At 44.8% G+C, this 21,845-nt stretch overlaps 1 protein-coding gene across 1 annotated transcript in view; it reads right to left on the reverse strand.

The window, feature by feature from the left end:
• Positions 1-21,845, reverse strand: part of LOC306779314 (calsyntenin-2-like) — a gene marked incomplete at its 5' end in the record, with an annotated part of 199,082 nt that overhangs the window by 15,164 nt on the left and 162,073 nt on the right. Inside the window, 3 exons of the mRNA XM_079271176.1 lie at positions 380-546; positions 4,544-4,706; positions 21,694-21,815. Coding sequence (XP_079127302.1) covers positions 380-546; positions 4,544-4,706; positions 21,694-21,815 — 452 coding nt within the window. The remainder of the gene's footprint in view (positions 1-379; positions 547-4,543; positions 4,707-21,693; positions 21,816-21,845) is intronic.

A 21,845-nucleotide genomic window follows, 5' to 3' on the forward strand; every position in this document is an offset into this window, starting at 1 on the left:
AAAGAAAGAGCTGCAGGAGTGAAGAGAAGAAGAGTGAAGCGAGAACGATAGAGAAAGACTTAAAGGAGCTGAGGATGGGCGGGTGGGGGGCCCCGGCTTTCAGTCTGCCCTCTACCTTCCACAGTACAGGGAGATGGATTAGCTGGGCTGCTGAAAGTGTTGTGGGGGTGTGGGTGTGTCTGAGGAAGCCAACTGGTGATTTAGCTGGGGTGACTTAAAGAGGTAGAGTCAGCTGGCATCAAAATGTGTGTGTGTGTGTGTGTGTGTGTGTGTGTGCAAGCAGCAGAGGAGGATACAGTGTGAATGTACACTCAGTAGCGCCAGGAAGGCTGTTATGAAATTACACGAAAGTATGAAGAGGAAGAAATGAAAAAAACACCTTTATGCTCTTATCCAAACTCTCGAGGGAGTTGATGTCCAGTCCCTCTTTGCAGGCCTGCAGACAGGAAATGACTTTCTGACTCTCGATCTTGCCCGGTCGGATGGTCAGGCCCGACAGGCTGCCCCGGAAGTACTGCGTGAACTGCGGCTTGGTCACCTCCCCACCTACACACAAAACAATACACGCACATTCAGTAAATAAAGTTCATGAAATACCTTTTTGGGATTACATCTTTTCGAGGTTTGTGGCGACGCCGCAGTACTTGCTTTGGTGTTTTTGCACCCAACTTCACTTCGTCTTTAAATACGTGCACAAGAACACAATGCAGTGCTGCTCTTTCTAAAAGCATCACAATGAGTCACACCGACCTTGTGTAGATAATCACGTCGTGGGTTAATCTACAGTAATTACCATGGTGTCACGTTTGTCTTTGCTGGTATGTGGCGTATACAAGTCCCGAACAAACTAACTATCATCAAACTAACAGTGCCCTTATCCACTCTGGAATTATGAGTCCTGATCACCAATCATGGCTGTCATCAGCCTTGAGATGCAGGCTCTGTGTCTCCATTCTGTGAGCGAGCGAAGGATGCTGCTGTGGAAGCGTTTTCAGCCATACCGTCGAGATAAAGGTAAGAAAAAAGTCAACACGTCTAAAGTACGTTCTCCGAACTCCGTAAAGGCCAATACCAGCAAGAGAAGTCTCCAAACCACTCATTAGCCGAAAGGTTACTAGCTCTGGGTATGAAAACTCCACCGTTACTCCCTCACTTTATCTTCCCTCGTCCTCCAGCTCTGGCTGTAATCCACCAAAGCACTGACGCTACAGAAAAGTCGGTTCATCAAATAACAGTTTCAGTTGCTGACTGTCCAGTGACCGGAGATGGGGAAATCCTCAATTCAAAGCCCCTTTTGGCTCCACTTCATCAGACGTTACCCGAGCTTGACCTCTAGCCCCCGATTCCCCGTGGACGATGCAGGCACACGTATCACCGGCGTGATGTATCACCGGCGTGAGAAGCTCATTCGGTGCAGGCGGAGAGACACAACTGACCACTGGAACTGCTCTATCGCGCTATAAAACCTCTCAAGCCGAAGCTCTTCCCCCTTTGCTGTGCCTTCCTTGTCATTACTCTCTTTGTTGCTCAGTCAGTGTTTTCATCTTCCATTAATGTGGGTCTCGCCCCCTCAGCGTGCTCGTGTGGCAGCGTATGCCCTCATGCACCATACTCCCAGTTCATCTCAAGCTGCCAGCGTTAGCAGTGTATTAGCGTTACTTCCAAGGCCAACAGTTATGATATCATCAAAATACGTTTGTGGGGTTATAGATTATGTAAAAGTAGTAAAGTAGTCGTAAAGGATACCAGCGTAATTCTGTTTTTCCGGGTCTTCTACACGTATAATCAACTGGTGAGGATGTCGAATTTCTTTCTATATTTTAGCCCAATATCATGAAGCCATGAAGTGCATATTCCAGACTCTTTAGATTCCTGTGGCAGAAAGAAGATGTTTCCAGGCAGATTTCTGTACGTCGGTAATAATGTGTCTTCTTTGTGTGGTGTGGCTGCAGCCCGTCATTGATTTATTCATTCAGTCAGCAATCTGCCCCGAACGTGAGTGACCCAGCTCTCGCTTCACTTCGACAGAACAACCGCAGCTGCTTTGCATACTCCAAGCCAACATTAAAGTGCTGGCTGACACCCTGCCAGGTACCATGAGAGCCTCTCTTACAAAACCACGAGATCACCTTTCTATGCACGTATTACAAACTATGCCAAACCCGCTCTTTTCCTCCTTTCCTTCTTTACGCTTCACCTGCTCTCCCGTCCTCGACTCAGTTACCATCTCCTTCCCTTATTCCCTCCCTAACCCTCTAGATGTCCACGTATCCGCTCGGCCCCTTGCTGACAGATGTTATCAATTTAGGTCGTGGCCAGAGAAGCCATTAAGGGGTCCCAGCGAGAGGAGAGGGGATTAGCGAGACGCTGCGGAGCGCGAACGATACGGCCGATAAAACCGCTGATCATTCCACTTCACGGAGAGGCCGGTTTGCTACGTGGTGTCAGCGCTATTTGCCCGCTCTGCTGTATCAGTGCCTGTGTTTAGTCATTCTACTGTACAGACACAGATATTAATAATCAACAGCACTTCTTCCTGCATGCTCGCCGCTGTGATGAGGGAGGCCAGCAGACTGCGATTACACGGGGAAGAGAAGAACCAGGCGAGATGAGCATGAACACCCACCGCCAGGTCAGAGGGTAAATACAGGCTGACTGTGTGAAAACTGCACAGCCAGCACTTACTTCCAGAGGTGAAGGAAGAAGGACGGGCGGGGGGGCAACCCTTCTATTAGAGAAGTAGCTTCACAGACGGATAATTCACCGCTTTGTAGGAAGCAGGAAGTCACGCTAACAAGTTGCGTCTCATGCATTTTAATGAGCAACGCAATCTCGCAGTTCACCCGGAGTCTCCTCTGCGTGATGAAGACCGATATCGGTCAGAGATGTCTGCCGTCACACTACGCAGCCCTGTAGCTGGTCTGCTTTGCTTCCACACCAGAGTCTGGAAGACGCTCGACTGTTCAGTCTGCACCAGAGTTTGATCGACGGCTCTCGCAACGGCCTCAACGAACCAGATTGTCAAACGTACCAGAGCTCATTTGAAACCGAACCAAACCCGTCGGCCCCCTCACGGACTCGGACGGATGATGAAACGTACCCTCACCGCTGGGTGCAGAGGTGGAAAGTATCATTTGAGCTTTGCAGTAGCTCATTGCTGACAGTAGACCGACAAAGTTCATTTTGGACTGACACTATCAAGGGACCGGACTTTGTGGCGACATTCAAATCTTAAAATTTGATCTGATTTGACCACAAAAGTTAGATTTCTTCTGATCAAAGTTCAAACAGCTTCTGAGGAAGTGCTTATTTTAGATCATCTCCAGACAACAACACCGCCCTCCTGATACAAACTGATTCATGTGTGCCAGCCACCTGCCATGACAGTTTGAGCTTTAATGACTTTATAGAGTGAAGTATTGCCACGCCGCACTACAATGCCCTCTTTGCATAAATATGTAATGTCATCATTCTAAATTACGCTCATTTGCTTTCTGTCGGGCAGAATGCATTTACATTGGACAATACTGACCGACCAGTTAAATGTTATGAACCGTGAAATGATCTCATGGAATTTAATTAAATATGGCAAATCTATCACAGTTGTTTGCAGTCATACTGTTTGGAGCTCACAGAGCTCTTTTAGTTTACTCTGCCATCCGTTGGCTTTGTCCCGTCTGAACCCGACAAATTGCAGTTGGATGTTTATCTGCGACGCCGTTCAGCAGCGTGGCAGAAAGCAGAGACGAACCCGCCGCATCCTCTTCAGCGCCGCTCTGGAAACACACTTCGGGAGCCGGTTAGACAATGAACCATCTTTGCAACATGTTTGCAATCAACATGCCGGGCACTTCGACGCTCAGCGCTTTGAAAAGGCAATCTGTTGAGGCTAATGGCTTCTGTTAAGATTTCAGGATCACCTTAACAACTCTTTGCTGAGGCTTAGCCAACACCAAGAAAAAGCAGGACTCGTCTCTGAACTATTTAAATCCTCCTAAAGCCTGGTGTTCAGTGAAAGAACTGGGTGGGCTGGAGGAGGAGGAGGAGGAGGAGGAAGCAGATGAAAGCCAGCCACATGACCTGCTCCTGCTCCCGCACAAAAAGATATCTTGACTCTCTATCTGGGGGCTAAGCATCACTGAGCCGTCTCATTTGGGCTATCAAATCAACGGTAAGCTGCACTCAGCGGAAAAAAGTGCCATTTATTCTACCCTCGCGCAATTAGCGGCAGCTATCAGTTCAGAGGACAGTGGAATTGTCCGCCTTCATTCACGCGGCTTCAATCGTTTGTCAAAGGCACACTAAGTGCTCTTCTTAATTGCCCATTCAAGGCCAAAGAACATGTTCGACACTCAGCGAGTCCCCAAACAATAGTATCATTCACATTCTTGAACTCGCTCATAGACGCTACATTCAATCAGCAGAATACCAAATACACCTCATCTATGATGTTCAACTTTTGTGTCAGTCGCAGGCTTTTCCCTGTCTGGCTCCATCATCACCCTCATCATCATCATCATCATTGTCGGCGCTGCCCGCTCACCTTGCCAGCAGGCGCCGACCGTGAGCTGCACGTCAATCTGTGTCGGGTGGATGGGCCAGTCGTCAGTCACCAGGTAGGGGTCGTAGGTCACTCCGTCCACATAGAGGGTCACCACCGGGAACTCGACGTTGATGACGTAGTAATGCCACTCCTTGTCACAGATCTGGGAGGAAGAGAAGACGAGAGTGCCGTGAATGGATATGTGGCCGTCAGCTCAGATAGTCATACATGTTATGCGACGCTTAGCTGCTGAGGTTTGCTCATTTTGAAGACATAGTTTGACACTTTGGGAAACAAAATGTATTTGCTGTCGTCATTCTGCAACAGCCAGCAGTTCGGTTAGCTTAGCATCAAGATCTGAGACATGGAGAAACAGCTCGCCGGCTCTGACCAAAAGTAACACAATTAGTCCACCGGCACCTCCGATTATCTGAACGTTCTTTAGTGGCGAGGTGTCACCGAAGTGTCATCGCTGTTTTCTGGAGATCGTTTTCCAGGACGTTTCCAGGACGTTTCCAGGACGTTTCCAGGACGTTTTCAGTGGCGATCTAACTGGCATGACAGACGGGGGTCGCGTCATAAACGATTACATTAGTCTGTTCGAAAGTCTTTAAAAAGACATGCAGTCTGTGCCTATAACTTATATATAAAATCATCTCTTACGTGCTAATAAATTATGACAAATTGATCATAGAACAATTTTAAACAACCACAGTCACCAGCCAGCAACGACTAATATTTACAATAAGAAAGCATAACTTTCAGATGACAATATTATCTGTTATGGGGTGCTCTGTTCGATATAGTGGTTCATCATCAGCTAAAGAAAAACAGGAGAAGCACATGCAAGTTGTTCCACGAGGCGACACTTTCTTCTTTCGGTCTTTTCTTCTCCCCTTTATTTCCCTCCGTCGTCTCTTTTCCCCCCTCGCTTCCTTTCATCTCCACCCTCCCTCGCTATCATCTCTCCGCCCTGCCACCTTCCGATGTTGGAGATGTTGGAGCTTCGCTGTCGTTCTGTCTGTCTCTGAGTACATCCGTCTCTCCATTCTCTTTCCCCGGCGCTCTTCGGCCCGTATACTTCCCGTCTTTCCTCTCAGCTCCTCCAATGTAACCCGGGACGGCCTTTGAGCACTGAGCCTTGGGTGACCCCCCCTCTCGAATGAAGAGCGCTCTGCAGCCTGCTTATTAACACCGTGCTAGCCCAGCAGATGGGAGCTCTAATCAATCCGGTTCACTTTTGCTGCTGTTGATGTGCGAGATGCAACATCTGGCCTGTTGGTGATCATCCCGCACAGCTGCTTAGCACATCTGCAGCATGTCGATGCGCTGCGTCAGCGCTCAGGATCAACGGGGGGATAATCTGATGGTGGGTTTGATGGCGCTGCAGAAGTGATTGATACTGATGGGATTGACTTTGATCGGCCCGTTAGGATGTCAGGACATGTGTAACATGTCCATAAAGGGCAGTTCCTATTCTTTCTGTCTGCAAGTCGGTTTATATGCGATTTCAAATGTGTCTTGAATGCATTACACCCTTGCTCTTAATCTTTAACGTGTCTCTTCTTCAATTTGGTTCCATCTCATTACGAATGTGCCAAGTTTAAAACATTGGCATGCACACACACACTAATCCCTCTGACATTTACAAATGCAGACCGGCCCCTCCCATGCTCTGCCGCTGCTTCCCTGTTTTCGCCCGTTCGGTATTTCAAAGAGAGCTCGGGCCCGTTAGGGGATCCGAGTGTCGAGTGGGTGACTTCCCCACGCAGGCTTCAAAGGGCAGAGGGCCAGGCCGTCTTGCCCGAGAGAAGGCTGCTTCTGCCGGGCTGGGATGTCTGTTGGTGATCTCTCTCAGCGCTACGTTGTAAAGCAGAGTAAGAGCTTGTGACTATGGGATAAGACTGACACGGGTACTTGAAGACCGATTTGAATACCAGTGTTCTTCGTGTTAAGCTGCTGATGTCTCATATCTCGTGTGAATTTGGGTTATCGGACATATTGGCACATATCATGACTCATATGTCATGATATGTTCCCTTTAAGGTCGTGTAAAAGTCATTTTACAACAATAGACAATTGGCAACGTCTAATACAAGCTGCCATTGAGGTACTGCTGTTCTTAATAGCTGTGACACAGACTTAGAAGTGAAGCTTAGGTACACTGCAAAATCCTGCCCACAAGCTGAGTGAAAGGGCTGCGATACAGATATTTGATGGAGGTAGCAGCATGGCGTTACTATCGCCATCGGGCCAAACTCTACATGTTTTGCCCAAGGAAAACATTCTTTATCTAGTTTGCACGAGATAAAACGGATCACGCGTGAAAAAGGTAATATGTTGTGCACTCCGAGTTATTTTTCTCCACGCCTTTATATCTTTTGGCTGGAAGATATCAAAACATAATCTTTCAGGACTTCGGGGACTCCGTATTATCTTGTGCACAAGATATTAGATCCATATATTGGGAACACAAGATATGGATCTTGTTATAAAAAAGCAGCTCGGATACATTTCAAAAGCAAAGATTGCAAAGAATACCACTTAGATATCCACGGTGATATTCAGAGTTGTTGTTGTGGGCAACACAAAAGCTCGGCATCTTGGCAGAAACACACGATTAGAGCTTGAGCGAACAGGTGCACTGCTATGCATGGGAAGACGCCAGCTGGACACAGATGGAGAACCTTTGCTGTGTGTGTGTGTGTGTGTGTGTGTGTGTGTGTGTGTGTGTGGAGAGGGTGTAATCAGTGTCCATTACAAAACCTCAGGACTGGAAGTAACTCAGAGAAGCATCCACCACGCCACGAGCTCAGAGCTACACACTGCTGACTGCGAGTGTGTGCACATGTGCACACGGGGGCGTCTGTCTGAGAAAGAGCAAGGCAGCAATTCCGCAAGGATTCACCACTTGTAATAACACCTACCCTCTAACAGACATGAATACATGAATGCAGAGACATCAATCCACCGCCATTAAGTGTCGACTTCAAACACTTCAAAGCTCCAAAAGTTAAAGTTCAGCTCTGGCTTGCCTTGCTTACGAAAGCAGAGCAAAAAGTTGTTCTATTCCCCAATCCCTCCACTTTCCTGTGTCTCTGCCTGATGCAAATTGACAGACGGAAGGAATGAAGGAAATAAATAACCACACAAACAGAGAAGAGGGAGGACGTGAAACAACCAGAGGACAAAGAAAAGACAGCGAAAGAGGGAGTGAGCGAGGTAGAGAACAGAAACATCACACATCAAAGATCCGTCATCATCTCTTGGGGCACTCCATGGCGAGAAGAAAAACAAAATTGCTATCTGCCTCCCTCCATCTCACTCGCTTTCTCTCTGCAGTTTATTTGGTCTCTTTTCTTCTTCTCCTGTCGCTCTATTAGAACCTGACTGTGGGAGTTGTTGCCTCAAGTCCTTTGGAGTTGAAAGTCTTTGAGAGATCTGTCACCCAAGCCAACCTTCTACCTTCAAACCAGAGATGGAGGAAGGAGATAGGAGCGGTAAAAGAATGGGGAGAGAGGAGGCGATCTGACATCGGGAGGTGGCAGGGCGGAGAGATGATAGCGAGGGAGGGTGGAGATGAAAGGAAGCGAGGGGGGAAAAGAGACGACGGAGGGAAATAAAGGGTAGAAGAAAAGACCGAAAGAAGAAAGTGTCGCCTCGTGGAGCAACTTGCAAGGCTGTCGATTGTTCGCGTTGTTTATTTTCATCACGACATGAGAGCATGCAGCCCAATATGTCCTATTGCTGTGCAGCAAGATGAACATTGTAAAAATCATTTGGGATCAGTTAAATACTTGATACCCAGGTTGAGGAGATTGTAAGCTCTTTGCTAATTTTTTATTCGATTGTTACCAGATGTACTGGCTGGTGATTTAGGAAGGACCAGACGAAGAGAGCGCGCTGTGCCCGTAAACACAAGGTTATTCTGAGCTTGTGCTTTGGACGTGTAGGAGAGGGAGGGACAGATGGAGGAAAGAGAAAGTAAAAGAGGTGGAGGGAGGTAGGAGGAGGAGGAGGAGGAGGAGGGGGAGGAGGAGGAGGAGGAGGAGGAGGAGGAGGAGGAGGAGGAGGAGGAGGAGGAGGAGGAGGGGGCGCCTGTAGGGCCTGCTGGAGGAAGGATCCACAACAGAGATTGATGAGCATTGGAAACAAGGTGACTCTAAGGAGGGGGGGGGGGGGGTGGGGGGTGGGGGGGGGGAGGAGCCAGGGAAGCAATGAGAAAGTTGCTCCAGAGGCAAAGTGAAAGCAGAGGTGTAAACTGAAGTGATTGGATTGGCTGATCAGTGCAACGGGACATCAGTGCCACGACACCTTTGGTGCCACTAGGATCAATTCAACGACTTTGATGTTGTAACTGTTTGGTAGGAGCATCAGCAAAAGGATACTTTCACATTCATATGAGAAAGAAATGGACCCACATGAAGAAAACATTAAACAAATATCGCAGAGTCTGACAAGTTATACATGTAAACTGTAGCTCAGTGGTTAGCTGGTGGGAGTTGTTTGTTCTCGAGGTGCTCTAGTTTCATTGCCTTCCAAAGGATATCACTAATAGAAGGCGCAGACACTCTTGCCACTGTGCTTGACCACGGCTGTGGCCTTGAACAAGATTTAAATCACTCTGAGACGATCAATGATTTGGTTTATAAAAAGATGCATTCTAAAAAGGATGTGCCATGTTACTACACAGAGGCTGCGCCTTTCCATCTTCATTTCATCAACTTTTAATTCTTTACAATATTTTTCAAAATATTGGTTAATAGCAGACCACGTCAAGGTGTCACTCAGAGAGAACCAGGACATTCTGATGTAGCTTTTCAAAATTAAAGCCCTTCAAAATCTCATTCATGAGCTGACTTCAAATCATATTCACGGGCTGATTTGGACGTGGGGTTAAGTTGGTTTCGACCCCTCCGAAGGCCGTAGGGACTGGAAACTGGTCCCGCTCCATTTTCAAAGCAATGTGCAACAGTTTGAACACCAGCGCAACACACCTGTAATTACATTTCTTAAATGTGATAATAGATCATTTGAAAACTCTTAACTCCACCTCAAAGAAAACAAGTTCTACATTTTGTGAATTGTTAAGAATTACAAATAACAGGTTGCATCTTTTTTTTTTACAGTGTTTACTCGGGGTGCAGGCTATTTCTTGGCTGGGATCAGCGGCTTCCTATAGTCTCAGCTGGTCGCATGGCAACCTTATGGTGACAGCAAGACACCAGGAAGACACTGCTCCCCGGCTGCTGGCTCTTGGGCTGCAGTCTGTTTGTGTCTGAATGTGGGCATCATTAAAGCTGAGGCTCTCATCCAGTCATGTCTGCCTCAGGAATACTTAGCCTCCGCAGTCATTAACAAAAGTGCTTTTTGCTGACGCATAATTGTCATAAATCATCGTCAGCTCGGTGTCAACATGAAAAATATTATCAAGTCAATTGTTGTAAGCATCCACAATTGGCTGTCTGAAAGCCTATAATTACAAAATAGAAGAAACACTTAAAAGAAAGTGATAGTGGAGGAAGAGTAAATGTGTGTGTGTGTGTGTATAAATACACAGGATGTACTGTATTCATGTGTGTGTGTGTGGGAGACATACTTGAAGGTGACTATGAATTACCGGCTGGCAAAAGTGACGAATTAGAGTAGCAATTATCCAGCCGCTCCCGGCAGAGACACACACACACACACACACACACACACACACATACACACACACACACACACACACACACACACACACACACACACACACACACACACACACACACACACACACACACACACACACACACACACACACACACACACACACTAATATCCACAGGGTTTTTAGGCTGCATGGCCATTTTAGTGAGACTGATCACATTGACTTTCTCACCTGTTGGTTTCATATCGAGCGAGTGTATTCAACTAAAATCCCAAAAGGTCCAGATTGAGAAAATGTCCTCGGGCAACGGTCCGGAACATTACAATAATATCTAACTCGCGCTATTTAGTGCCATTTATATATGAATATATTCAAGAAGCCTAGCAGGAGTAACAACGTCTGTGTGTAGTCAACAACTGTCAAATCAAATAAAGTACACATCAATTATATTTGAACAAATTATTATTCTCAGTTTTCAAATTGAACTGGATGGATTATAAATAATACACAGACATACATAAATAAATGTTCTTCTCGTTTAAAGTAAAATAAGGTCTGGATTAAAGAATAACTGACATAACAGAAAGCATCTTAAAATAAAGTAATTCATTTTAGAATAATTCATTTCACTGAAGTTTCCTGCAGCTTTAAAATCAGCTCATTCAGGTGTGAAGTGATGTCAATAAAAAAAGGCACAATATTATATTTTTGTCATCTGAAAAGAGGAATCAGTGAGCACGGACTGGTTATTAAACCACTTGTTTCAGCTCTAATCTCTCTGGTAACATCATTGAACAGTGAATTAACGTGTCAGGATTCTGATCATTTTGGGCTCTTATGTTTATTTTCTGTGTCTTCATTCTGAGTGGGTACGTTTGTTCAAAGGAGTTGTGCTTTGCCTCGCAGTGCGCTTCATTTGCCGCTTTTACCAATCGTTATGGTTACGGCAAACACAAGACAAGAAAAGAGCGAAAGAGGAGGAACAAGGAGGAAAAAGAAGTAGACGGATAATGTTTTCAACCCAGCAGGAAGATATTTTTATATGAATTCTAATGGAAAACTAAAGATATAGAACATGCACTGACTGCAGAAGGGTTTGCTGCCTGGTGCAAATCAAAAGGGCAACAGCAATACCTCCCCCTTGTTTGTTTATATCTCACCCACTGTTCATCTGCTCGAAGCTAAACGGAACCACTGGTTTTAAAAGTACGTCATAGTTTTACAGTTCCACCAAAAGAAAGTAGTAAATACAGAAGAAAATCTCTGCTATAATTAAAAATGGATTTGTGCATTTTGTTGTGCCAAAACCAGATTCATGTGCACGGCAGGTGAAGACAGGACTGACTGCTGGACACAAGTAGAGGTGAAACATGTTAAACCACAAACAGTTCTGTAAAAAGGACATTTCACTTTTTTAACTGTGATTTATGTATTATATAACTTTACACTGTCAGTCTGTCAGAATAAATAAAGTCCTTTCCCTGAAACTCCTCGCTGTGTCAAAAAACACTTTTTTCCTAAGAGCTAGTTTTGGGAACATTTGGGCTCAAATAAGTTTTTTTTTAATCTAAAGGTCCCTGAAGTGTTTTTTCTGTGTGTCTGTCTGCAAACAGAGACTATTCAGTTACAGAAGCTGGGATCACCTTCTTTCACTGCAGTTGATCCCCAGTAGGAAAGTCAGCTGAGCGTGGCCTCTCTGCAGCGGCACCACAGAGTCTGGCTGTGCTGGAGCTTCAGCTGTGAATATCCAGCGTTTCAGCAGCGATATCTTTGGACAGGATATATTGTGGGCTTGTATTCTGTATTTTAAGATTTGAATTGTGGCTAGAACGCTGGATTCTCTCCTCCTATCAGAGGTACTGAACAATATGCGATAACTAGTTAAACACGTGTCTGTCCTTACAGTATCACCCTCTCTATTTCATCACCAGCTCCTCTTTTCATTCTCCAGTCTGCTCTGATTAAAACGCAAACATGCTGCAACCCTTAAGTTGCTACAGTCCTTCAAATTCCCAATCAGACAGAAAGCCTCTGATCTGAGTGTGAAAACCATTGGTTTGGATGAGGCCCCAGATAGAAGTGCACTAATGTCTAACACTGGCACCTGGAGCGCCGCTGTGTGTGAAGCAGTGCGGAGGTTTAAGTGGGATTCATAAGTTTGAGAGTCTGGAGGGTGTATTCAAAGAAATCACACCTTTAGATACGTTTAGAACAAAATCCAGCCTTGATTAAATGCTCGTCAAATAAATGGACCACGTTTTAAACTTCCATCAACTAACTTTGACCTCATCTTCCCAAACGGTGAGAGTTGTGTGTTTTAAAGCTACGTTGATATGAAGCACCTTTATAAAATCTTTAAAATGATCGTTAAACTGGATCTGTAATTCCATTCCATCTATAGGCAACTAGCAAAGCTATTTCTTTTTTTGAAAAATATTGTATTTTCACCCTTAAAAAACAAGACGTCAACGTTATTTCTCACGTAACTTCTGTACTTCCGTGACGGCACGTACGTACGTAGTTATTTTAACCCAAACGACGATGCCAGTTTGTAGCCTAACGAACTTGTTTCCTGGAAAGACGGAAGTTTAGTTGAACATGTACACGAGCATGTTATCCGAAAATTGACACGTGTTGCTGGACGCACGAAAAATAAGGAGTAAGTTTTAGGAGCATCATCCCATTGTATGAGGATACGTTTCTAGGTTCAGTGCAGTGGTTTTGAATGCAGCTGAATCCTGGTGGACAGTAGCAGGAGCATGCATCACAGTATGGAGGAAGTTCTTGTTCTCTGTAAGGCCGACATTCATTATGGGACGCATGCATGATGCTGGATCTGTTTGCGTCTTTGTCTCCTGGAGCCGCTTGGTGACTACTGTAGATGTATGTGCTGTTTTAAATACAGCAGCAGATTTCACAACTGGGGGAAAAGAGACGGTGGAGGTCCGGGTGAAGGAGATGAGTCGGGCGAGAGAGAGAGAGAGAGAGAGAGAGAGAGAGAGAGAGAGAGAGAGAGAGAGAGAAGAGACAGTGAAACAACAGCAGCCTGAGAGACAGCGAGAGAGTAAAAAAGTAAAGACATTTTCCCACGGCTAAACTGTCAGTTCAAACCAAGCAGTGGGGAAAGTTGCCACAGACCGATAGCAGAGCGGTGGAAGGAGACATACTGGGGGTGGGGGGGTGGGGGTGTGGGGCTTGATGCCATACTACATCCATCACACGCCTCCTCGTGATTACCCAAACCCTGACAATGCGCAAGCCGCCGATACTCCTACGCCAAATTTACCAGCCCTATACCAAGCTCGCTTTTCCTCCGCCTCTCCGTCTCTGTCGCTTCTTCAATTCATCTCTCTTTCTCACCCTTTTCTCCCACCACACTTAAGGTCAGGGTGGGATGTGCGCAATAAATCTTCACTGCAGATTCTGACAGCCACCCTCGATCCAGGAAGTGCTTCAGCCAGTTGGAGGGAAGGGCTGCGTTGCACAGAAACGTTCTCTCTTTAAACAGAAAGTCTGGGTGGAGAGTTCGGGAGTGTTATTTGGCCAGAAAGTAAGACAAATTGTAAAAGAGAAATAATAACAATCAAGAAAGCTAGAGAGAGGGAGGAAAGGGCGAGGCGTTAAAGGGATAGATTTGCTGGAAGAAGAGGGTTCTCAGCGAACCCATTTGCTCCAGATTAATATGATGAATGGCACGGAACAGCAGCTTTTACTGCGCTGTTGTTTTCTCTTATTTGGCCTTTGTGCTCCCTTTTAAAACAAAGTGAAATCAAAAAGTCTCTCATTTCTCTGCAACTTCCACACACAACACCCACACAGTACTTCAATGATTTGGCAATTTGACTTAGACTTGTCACAAATATCTGGAGACTTGATTTTTCTGCCTCGAAGAAATAGACTCGAGTTTAACCTGTCGCAGTTGACTTGATACTGTCACAAAGGATTAATGGCTCAAGACTTAAGATTTACCAAAAATGACTTGAGACTTGACTTGGGCGAGTCACAAATGAAGTGACTTAAACCAGACACCTCTGCTAGATACACACTAAGAAAATATCACACACATGGGTAAGAGATGCCACACACACACACACACACACACACACACACGCACACACACACACCGAGTCGGAGTCAGCAAGGTAATAAAAGCCATTGCTCCTCCACCCTGTCATTTAGTGGCCTCTCCAGCACGATTTCTGCCTATCTAAGACCTACCTCTCATAAAAGGGGAGGTAATATTGTCCAGGGGCAGTGGGATGTGAAAGAAATAAAAATGATGGAAAACTGCACGGAACAGGGTTTTTGGAAAGTGCGTTTGTAATAACGGCTGATTTCATTTGTGGAGCAGACTGCCGTAGCGGAGGGTGAGAGACACCTCGGCGGTGAATGATAAAAGAAGATAATGTCTGTGATGAATGATTGATATCATACCGAGAGGATTGCAACAACAGAGCCTGCCTGCTCCGATTACACTTATGAACTCAATTATTTTGCATATTATTTTGGCTCCCAGCACCGAGGGTGACCGCATCGATCCCATCGATCCGTCTATCGTCCCGTGTCTTGCTCACCAAACGCGGCAGAGAGATTGTGCCTGAGTGATATCAGCAGTAAGCAGCAGGACTATTGTTGTTCAATTGTTTATTGCTCATCGACTGCTTCCATTCCTCTCAGCTACTCCAAACAACGTTATATATCGGCATCTTTGGTCCAGTGGGAAGTCATTTCTGACATTTCTTCTGTTTCCACAGATCCCATCTTTCTTCTCTCCGTACCTGTTCTTCCTCTTCCATCTCTGTCCTCTGAGGTCTCTCTTTCACCTTCCTCTTCTATCTGTTCTCCTCGTTCCTTTCCTTCCTCTGTCCTCTGTCTCTACCTTTTCATCTTTCTGAGGTTATTGATCACTGCCCTCAATGAGATCCTCCACCTGAATACAAACAAGGCCCTTTGCATAAGTGCCAGTCAATATCAAAGGTCCAGGGATTGCTACTGTTGTTTGCAATAAATCCACTGTTTCAATGGGAAGATGTGCTGTGTGCGTACCACCCAGGGGATGGCCGCTCGGAGGACCACTGAATGTGTCGGAAGGATTCTGGATTCTGACAGAAGCATTGCACGCTCCTCTTGTGCAATGTCACAGGGGGAGCTGCATGGACGATCGCGTACAAAGGCCGATGTTACTCGCCCCCCCCCCACGCTTTCCAGGTGTAGCCTGACAGCGGTCACAGTATTTGTGAATAAAGCTATGAGATGTTAGCCTTGAGCTGGGTAAACATTAAAGTCCTGACCCAGAGCGAGATGCCGGCTGTAGACACAGAAAACATCTGGAGGAGCTTTCTTTCTAACCAGTGGGGAGAGTGAGATTGTGTGCATGCGTGAAAGGGGCTCAGACAAGACGAGAATAGCGGTCGAAGCTGTACGCGGCAGAAGGCTGCGCGCACTTCAAATCGACAGTCAGAAAGATCCGTCAGAAGATGTGTGTGTGTGTGTGTGTGTGTGTGTGTGTGTGCGCTAGTTGGTGCAGCAGAGCTCTAAATTTAGCGGATTCTTTAGCAGGAGCCATCTATCATTCAACACAGCTCCTCCCACGAGGAGAGACGCTGTGTGGGAGCTCAGACACAGATAAACAGAAATACTATTTTGCACTCTCATTGATAAATGCTGGACACAGACTACGGGATTTGCATAAAGTATGGAAATGTAATATATATTTGTCAGCTGCAAAGCTCACGAATATATTTAAGATTTTTGTTTTTATTTTAGACAGACTTTAACAAACAGGGTACCACGAGGCTGTGCTTCCGAGAAAGATGACATCATCAGTGTGTGTGAATGCCGGGTTCCTCTTCTCTGTCAGAATCTCCGTCCTCTCTCAGGGAGACAGAAGTTGTCCGGACCTTTAATGTTTTATTGCAAAAGACATTCAAAAGTAGTGTATTGCGCACTTTTACTTTAAAAGCACTGCTATATGAACAAAAGGGCAATAACATTTGGTTCACGAGATGCAGCATGTTTCATACTTAATGTGAATATAATTCATACTTTGTTGGCATCTTATTCTGAAAACCGGATGTTGGTCTGAAGAAACCGGATGTTGTCTCACGTTAATGTTTCCGCTAACTTTCAAAGTCCTTCGCTCGCTCCCGATCTGTGCCGTTTAAATGCGTTCACGGTGAATGTCAGCATATAGGTGCACTAACATGACTGACTATAGGATGTTTGCTGGCTTTTATCCCACTGTTGTTGTCATCCTCTTGTTGTTATGTATATGTATTGTCTCTTGTCTTTCAATACAAATTTTTTTTTTTAAATAATAATAATAATTGTCAGCGTTAATTAATGAATGCGTTAACGCGAAATTAACGCGTTAACTTGCCCAGCACTAAAACAAATTTAAAAAAAGCTCCACCAGTGAACTACGGAGCACTAAGCATCAGACCCAGTTCGTGACTGAATGGCCTGGTTAACATGCAGCACAGTGTGAGACAACTACTGCATCATTTATGTACACATGAACCCATATTGTAGCCGTCTGACTAGCTTCACTATCCCCACTATCGTATATGTTTCCCACTGCCGTCCCTGAGTGTTTGCATGATTGCTTTCCTGAATAGATAAGTGATGGGGCAGCCAGAGGTAATGATGTAACTTCCACATTCAATTCAGACTTCTGCAGGAAACATCGTTTAGATCTCAAATGTCCCAGTAAATGACTGGACCTCATCTGTGCTTGCAAGGGCAAATGGTTCATTTACTGAAAGGACAATTCTGGTTCTTTTCATCTTGGGTCTTTTTCTCATTGAGTCATCCTGGCTATGGGTTGCTATGTTTACACTTTCAGTCTCCTAAATACACTTTTACAGAATTTCAAACCATACAGTGCACACAAGTAAACACGGACGTTAGCTCCACTGGTTAGAAGCTTTTGTCGACTGTATCGGATCTACTGACAGGGCAACCAAGGAGCTAACCAAGCTGTTTGGTTAGCATGATGATTACATGTGTTACTTCTTGTTTGGACCTTTTACTATTTTTAAACGGCGATGACATATGTAAGTGTATAGCTTGCAGCCATGCCGCCGGTGTTTTGGTTAAATGTGACTTTCAGCTGCATGCGCTTCTTGTAGTGATAAATTGGTGTCCTGGTAAAAGTCTTCAATGTATTTAAAATACGAACTCATCTGTGTTCATTATCAAGTCACCGGTGTAGGAGGGTTGTGCGGCACGCCCCCCCCGACAACACATCCTATGCGTGTTTCACGAATTTCTATCACGAAGGTGGTAAGTAAGCAACCAAGTTAGCACGACCCACATACTTGAGGTGAAACGCACCCTGTATACAGCCTTCAAATAAAACGAGAATGATCAAGCAAATAAAGATGCTATAAACTATATACTTTATTTGTCCTTTGAAAAGTAAAAGTTTGCTCGACTCAGTTCATATAAGTTCTATTTCTCCTCTTAAAGGAACGATAAAGCTTCACTTGCTGTCAATACACTGTTAAAGAACTGAAGTCTGACTGCGGGTGAGCGAGTGAATTTCCCGGATACCTGTGTGAGCCAGAGGCTATTTTTTGGACCGTGCATGATTCTACATAATATAATACACACAGGGGCTCATTAATACTGGCTGATGCAGGAAACAGCTTCAGGATTGACAGTCTCCTTTCAGACGCCTGAATGCAAGTCCGCATTTAAAGAATATGAAACCAGTGCACAAAAAACACTTTCCACACGAGCTCGCTGCGCAGTGCTTCATTGAAGTCAATAAAAAAACCTCGAGCTCAATCTGGCTCCACAATGCAGAGCACAGACAGCAACGCTTCAAATACTGAATCACACTGAACACAATAGGTCTGTCAGCAGAAAGCCATGCTGCCTTTAACTACTTTCTGCCTGCTATTAACAGATATACACAGATATTATTTTCAGCAGGTAAAACTAATACCTGCAACCCCCCCCCCCCCCCCCCCGTTCCAATCTTTATGTAGCGACTCGCAGTGCCTGATTGGATTGTATGAGGAATTAATTGGACTTGTGTGATAAAGCAACGTAGGGAGAGGAGGAGATTCTTCTGGGCCGGAGGTATTCAGAAGTTCATTTTGTTTAAAAGACATTAGCAGATGAGGAGGAAGTGGCGAGAAGGCGAGGGGAGATAGCAACTTGATGAAAGTTTCCTTTCATGCCGCAGGGTTTCAGAGACAAACTGTTAACAAGAGGGAAGAAGATGAGAGAGAGAGGACAAAAGAATTCGGGGGGGGGGGGGGGATTCAGAAAGTGCTTAGGAAACTCCGCAGTTTAACAACTATTGTTCAGCCTGTTCCAGAGATGTATGTGGTGCCGGCATAGTCCGTAGAAAGTTTTATCACCGGGAGGTAATAAAATAAATAAATTGAGATCAATTTAGACAAGGCTGTAGAATTAACTTCCTAAATCTTTGTATGAAACCACAACAAAGAAGCTGCAGCCTCATCGCCCAGCTTCCTTTTTTTATATCATTTCATCAACTGCTGCATACGAGGAGACCAACTGAAAGGATGTGATGCATTTTATCACAAGTGAATTACACTTTGTGACGCTGGAATTACCACAAACAAACAAGCAATTGACAGAGAACACGTCTCCCTCCTTCAACCCTCCGTGCATGTCGTGCATGTTGCATGAGCTTGAAGTAACAGCGAGAGGGAGCAAGTAACACATTGTGAAAGGGTCATGGTGAAATAGTGTTTAAATCATTTACCACCTTAAATACAGACATAAGAGAACATCTGTGACATCTTTATATGGCAAATATTGTCTTTGTTATGGAAGCAGTGGGGTTTATGATGCATGTCGATGAGAAATTTGATGTTTGGTGGCGCTGTAGAGGAAAAGTCAGAAGGTGACCAAAGTCATTGGGGTTCATCCTCTGGGGACCATGAATGCTTCTATCAAACGTCGTGTCAATCCATCCAGCTGCTGTTGAGATATTCTACTGGAATAAGTGAAAACTTTAAACTGCTGCCAGGGCCAGATTGAAAGTCAAAGGATCGTTACGTCAGCTGGATTCATCCTCTGGGGACCATCGATGTCTGGAACAAATTTCAATTTCAGAATTTCCAACAGTTGTTGACGTGATAAAATCTCTAATTCTTACAGGGCTGTATCCAGGGTTTTAAAAACACTGACGTCAGAAGTCAAAGTTCCCCAAACATAGACATCACCCCTAATTAGTTCGTTAATTATTAGTTAGTTCCCAATAAACGCTGAAGAGAGCAGACATCAAAAGTAATGGCCATGAAATTCCAAAATTTACATTTCATACACTGTTAAATATTTTCTGAGAATCTTAATCCCCTAAATATACGTTTATTTCCTCCATACTACCAGAAACAAACTGATTATCTTATTTTTGTTATTAAAACCCCCCAAACAAAAATTGCCAAAGTGATGGCACAATACAGAGGATGTGTCATCAGTGGTAGCTACGGCCATAAACGCTAATGGCTACTTTTAACAGCTTCAGTAAACATTTGACTGATGAGGCAAAGATCTTCTTCACGACTGAAAGCATTTGGGGATTGTGAGAAATGTGGATTTCTCTTCCGATCATTGACAACGTTTTAAAGCAACGCCTTAAAAACACCAGAAGAAATGTGGAGTGGATGAGAAAACAGACAAGTGACTAATACTCTGTGGAAACCCTGTGTTCCCCCCCCCCCCCCCCCCCCCCACCTATTAAAGACCAGTGATGTGTCTGATTGAATCAGCCCTGGATGTTGTGTCTGGAGGCCTTGGCTCAGCTGGACGTCTCTCCTCTGGATCAAAAGTCGTGGCTTGGTGAGAGCGGGGTCTTGCGAGGCGAGGTGACCTGTCTGACTTTAAGACAGCGTCCTTGATTAGCAGGCAGCTGCTGTCCACACGCACACGCATGCACACAAACCCGCTGCTGTCCACACGCACACGCATGCACACAAACCCTGGAGCGAGCATATCCCGGCCTCTCTTTGCTGTGTCTGTTTGTTCAAGTATCCTTCACTCATCCCTCTTCTCAACTCAGAATCGTTTTGTGCATAGTTTCTCCCACAGATCCTTGAAGTGTTTTTTTTCCTAAAACCTTTCCAGCCTTGCCCTAATTATACCGACAGTTCTGCTGAAAAAAAACAACTACGGCTATGTTAAAATACAAACAGCAAATATGCATTGAAGAGTCACTGTATCCATGAAGAAAGGTGCACGTTTAATATGTGAAGTGTTGTGAGAGTTCTCCAAACTAATTGAAGGTTAAGCTTCTTTGAGGATTTCTAGTGCAGTCAGGCACTAAATAAAAAGGCATACAAGTGCTTCTTTGTGCACACAAACACACACAAACCCAGGGAAGCTTTTTATGTGTCTGATGAGCAACTAACAATGAGTTAGTGAGGACTGATATGTGCTTCTCACTCCTTCATGAACCTTTTGCCACATTCTCTAAATCAGTGGTTCTCAACTGGTGTGGCTGCGGGACCCACCATCACCCCTTAATAACAAGCCGGGACCCACCACCCAAATTACACATATATATATATATATTCAAGACGTCTAGTAGTAGTAACGTCTCTGTGTAGTACTGTCAAATCAAATCAAGAAAGTACACTCAATTATATTTTAACAAATATTATTCTCATTTTTCAAATTTAACTGGATGGATCATAAATACATAGAAATACATGAATACATGTTCTTCTCATTTCAAGTAAAATAACAGCTGGATTAAAAAATAAATTACGTAATGAAATTCTATTTAGAAAAAATAGTTTTCACTGATTTGCCCTCCAGCTTTAAATTCAGTTCATTCAGGGTGAAGTGAAAAATCCACAATGTTGTATTTTTCTCATCTTCCAAAAAGAGAAATTAGTGTTTGAAGAATTCACCTCTATGAGTCTGTCCAGTCAGAGTCTGATGACTCTGGTCTCTCTGGACGTTTCTCTCTTTTGGAGCTCGTCCTATGATTTGACTTTCACATCTCACAGCTCAACAGTCCTGCTCTGCTGTCTCTCTCCTCGTCTCTCCCCGTGTGTCACGGTGTGTGTCCATCTCACTCAAGTCAGGAAACTTTGATTGGCTGAGCTTCATCACATGATGTGATTCACAACGCATTGGTCAGTGTTTTTCCTGCACGCTGAACAAGTGCCGTAAATGCTGGAATAATTCCGCTGCATAAAAAATGCCCTTCAAAATAAAATCACAACTTCTTTTTAAAAAAAATTAAATTTTTTTTTTGTCAGGCAAAGGCCTGCGACCCACTGAAAACGGGTCCGCGACCCAAAAGTGGGTCGCGACCCACCAGTTGAGAATCACTGCTCTAAATGAATGTCTACTCATGCAAGAAACAGACCAACATGGATTAACCAAGAGTGGATGTTTAATTCAAGTGTAATCCAGGCCAGAGGCTTCGTCCCTGCCTGTGAGTTTGGCCCATGACTTATCGAATCCACAAGAGTGAGTTTAAGGTAGAAACCGAGAGGTAGAAACTTACCTGCTCCAGTTTCCAGTGGAACTCGGCCGGTCTGAAGGTGTCCACCTGGGTGAAGTCTCTCCTCAGCAGGAACACCAGGCGGCAGTTGTGGACATAAAGCGAGTAGTGATGGCGGTTCATCTCTGTAAGGAGGGACGGAGAAAGAAGAGTAG

The sequence above is a fragment of the Melanostigma gelatinosum genome (genome assembly GCF_949748355.1).
Source record: "Melanostigma gelatinosum genome assembly, chromosome: 7".
NCBI classification, from domain to species: domain Eukaryota; kingdom Metazoa; phylum Chordata; class Actinopteri; order Perciformes; family Zoarcidae; genus Melanostigma; species Melanostigma gelatinosum.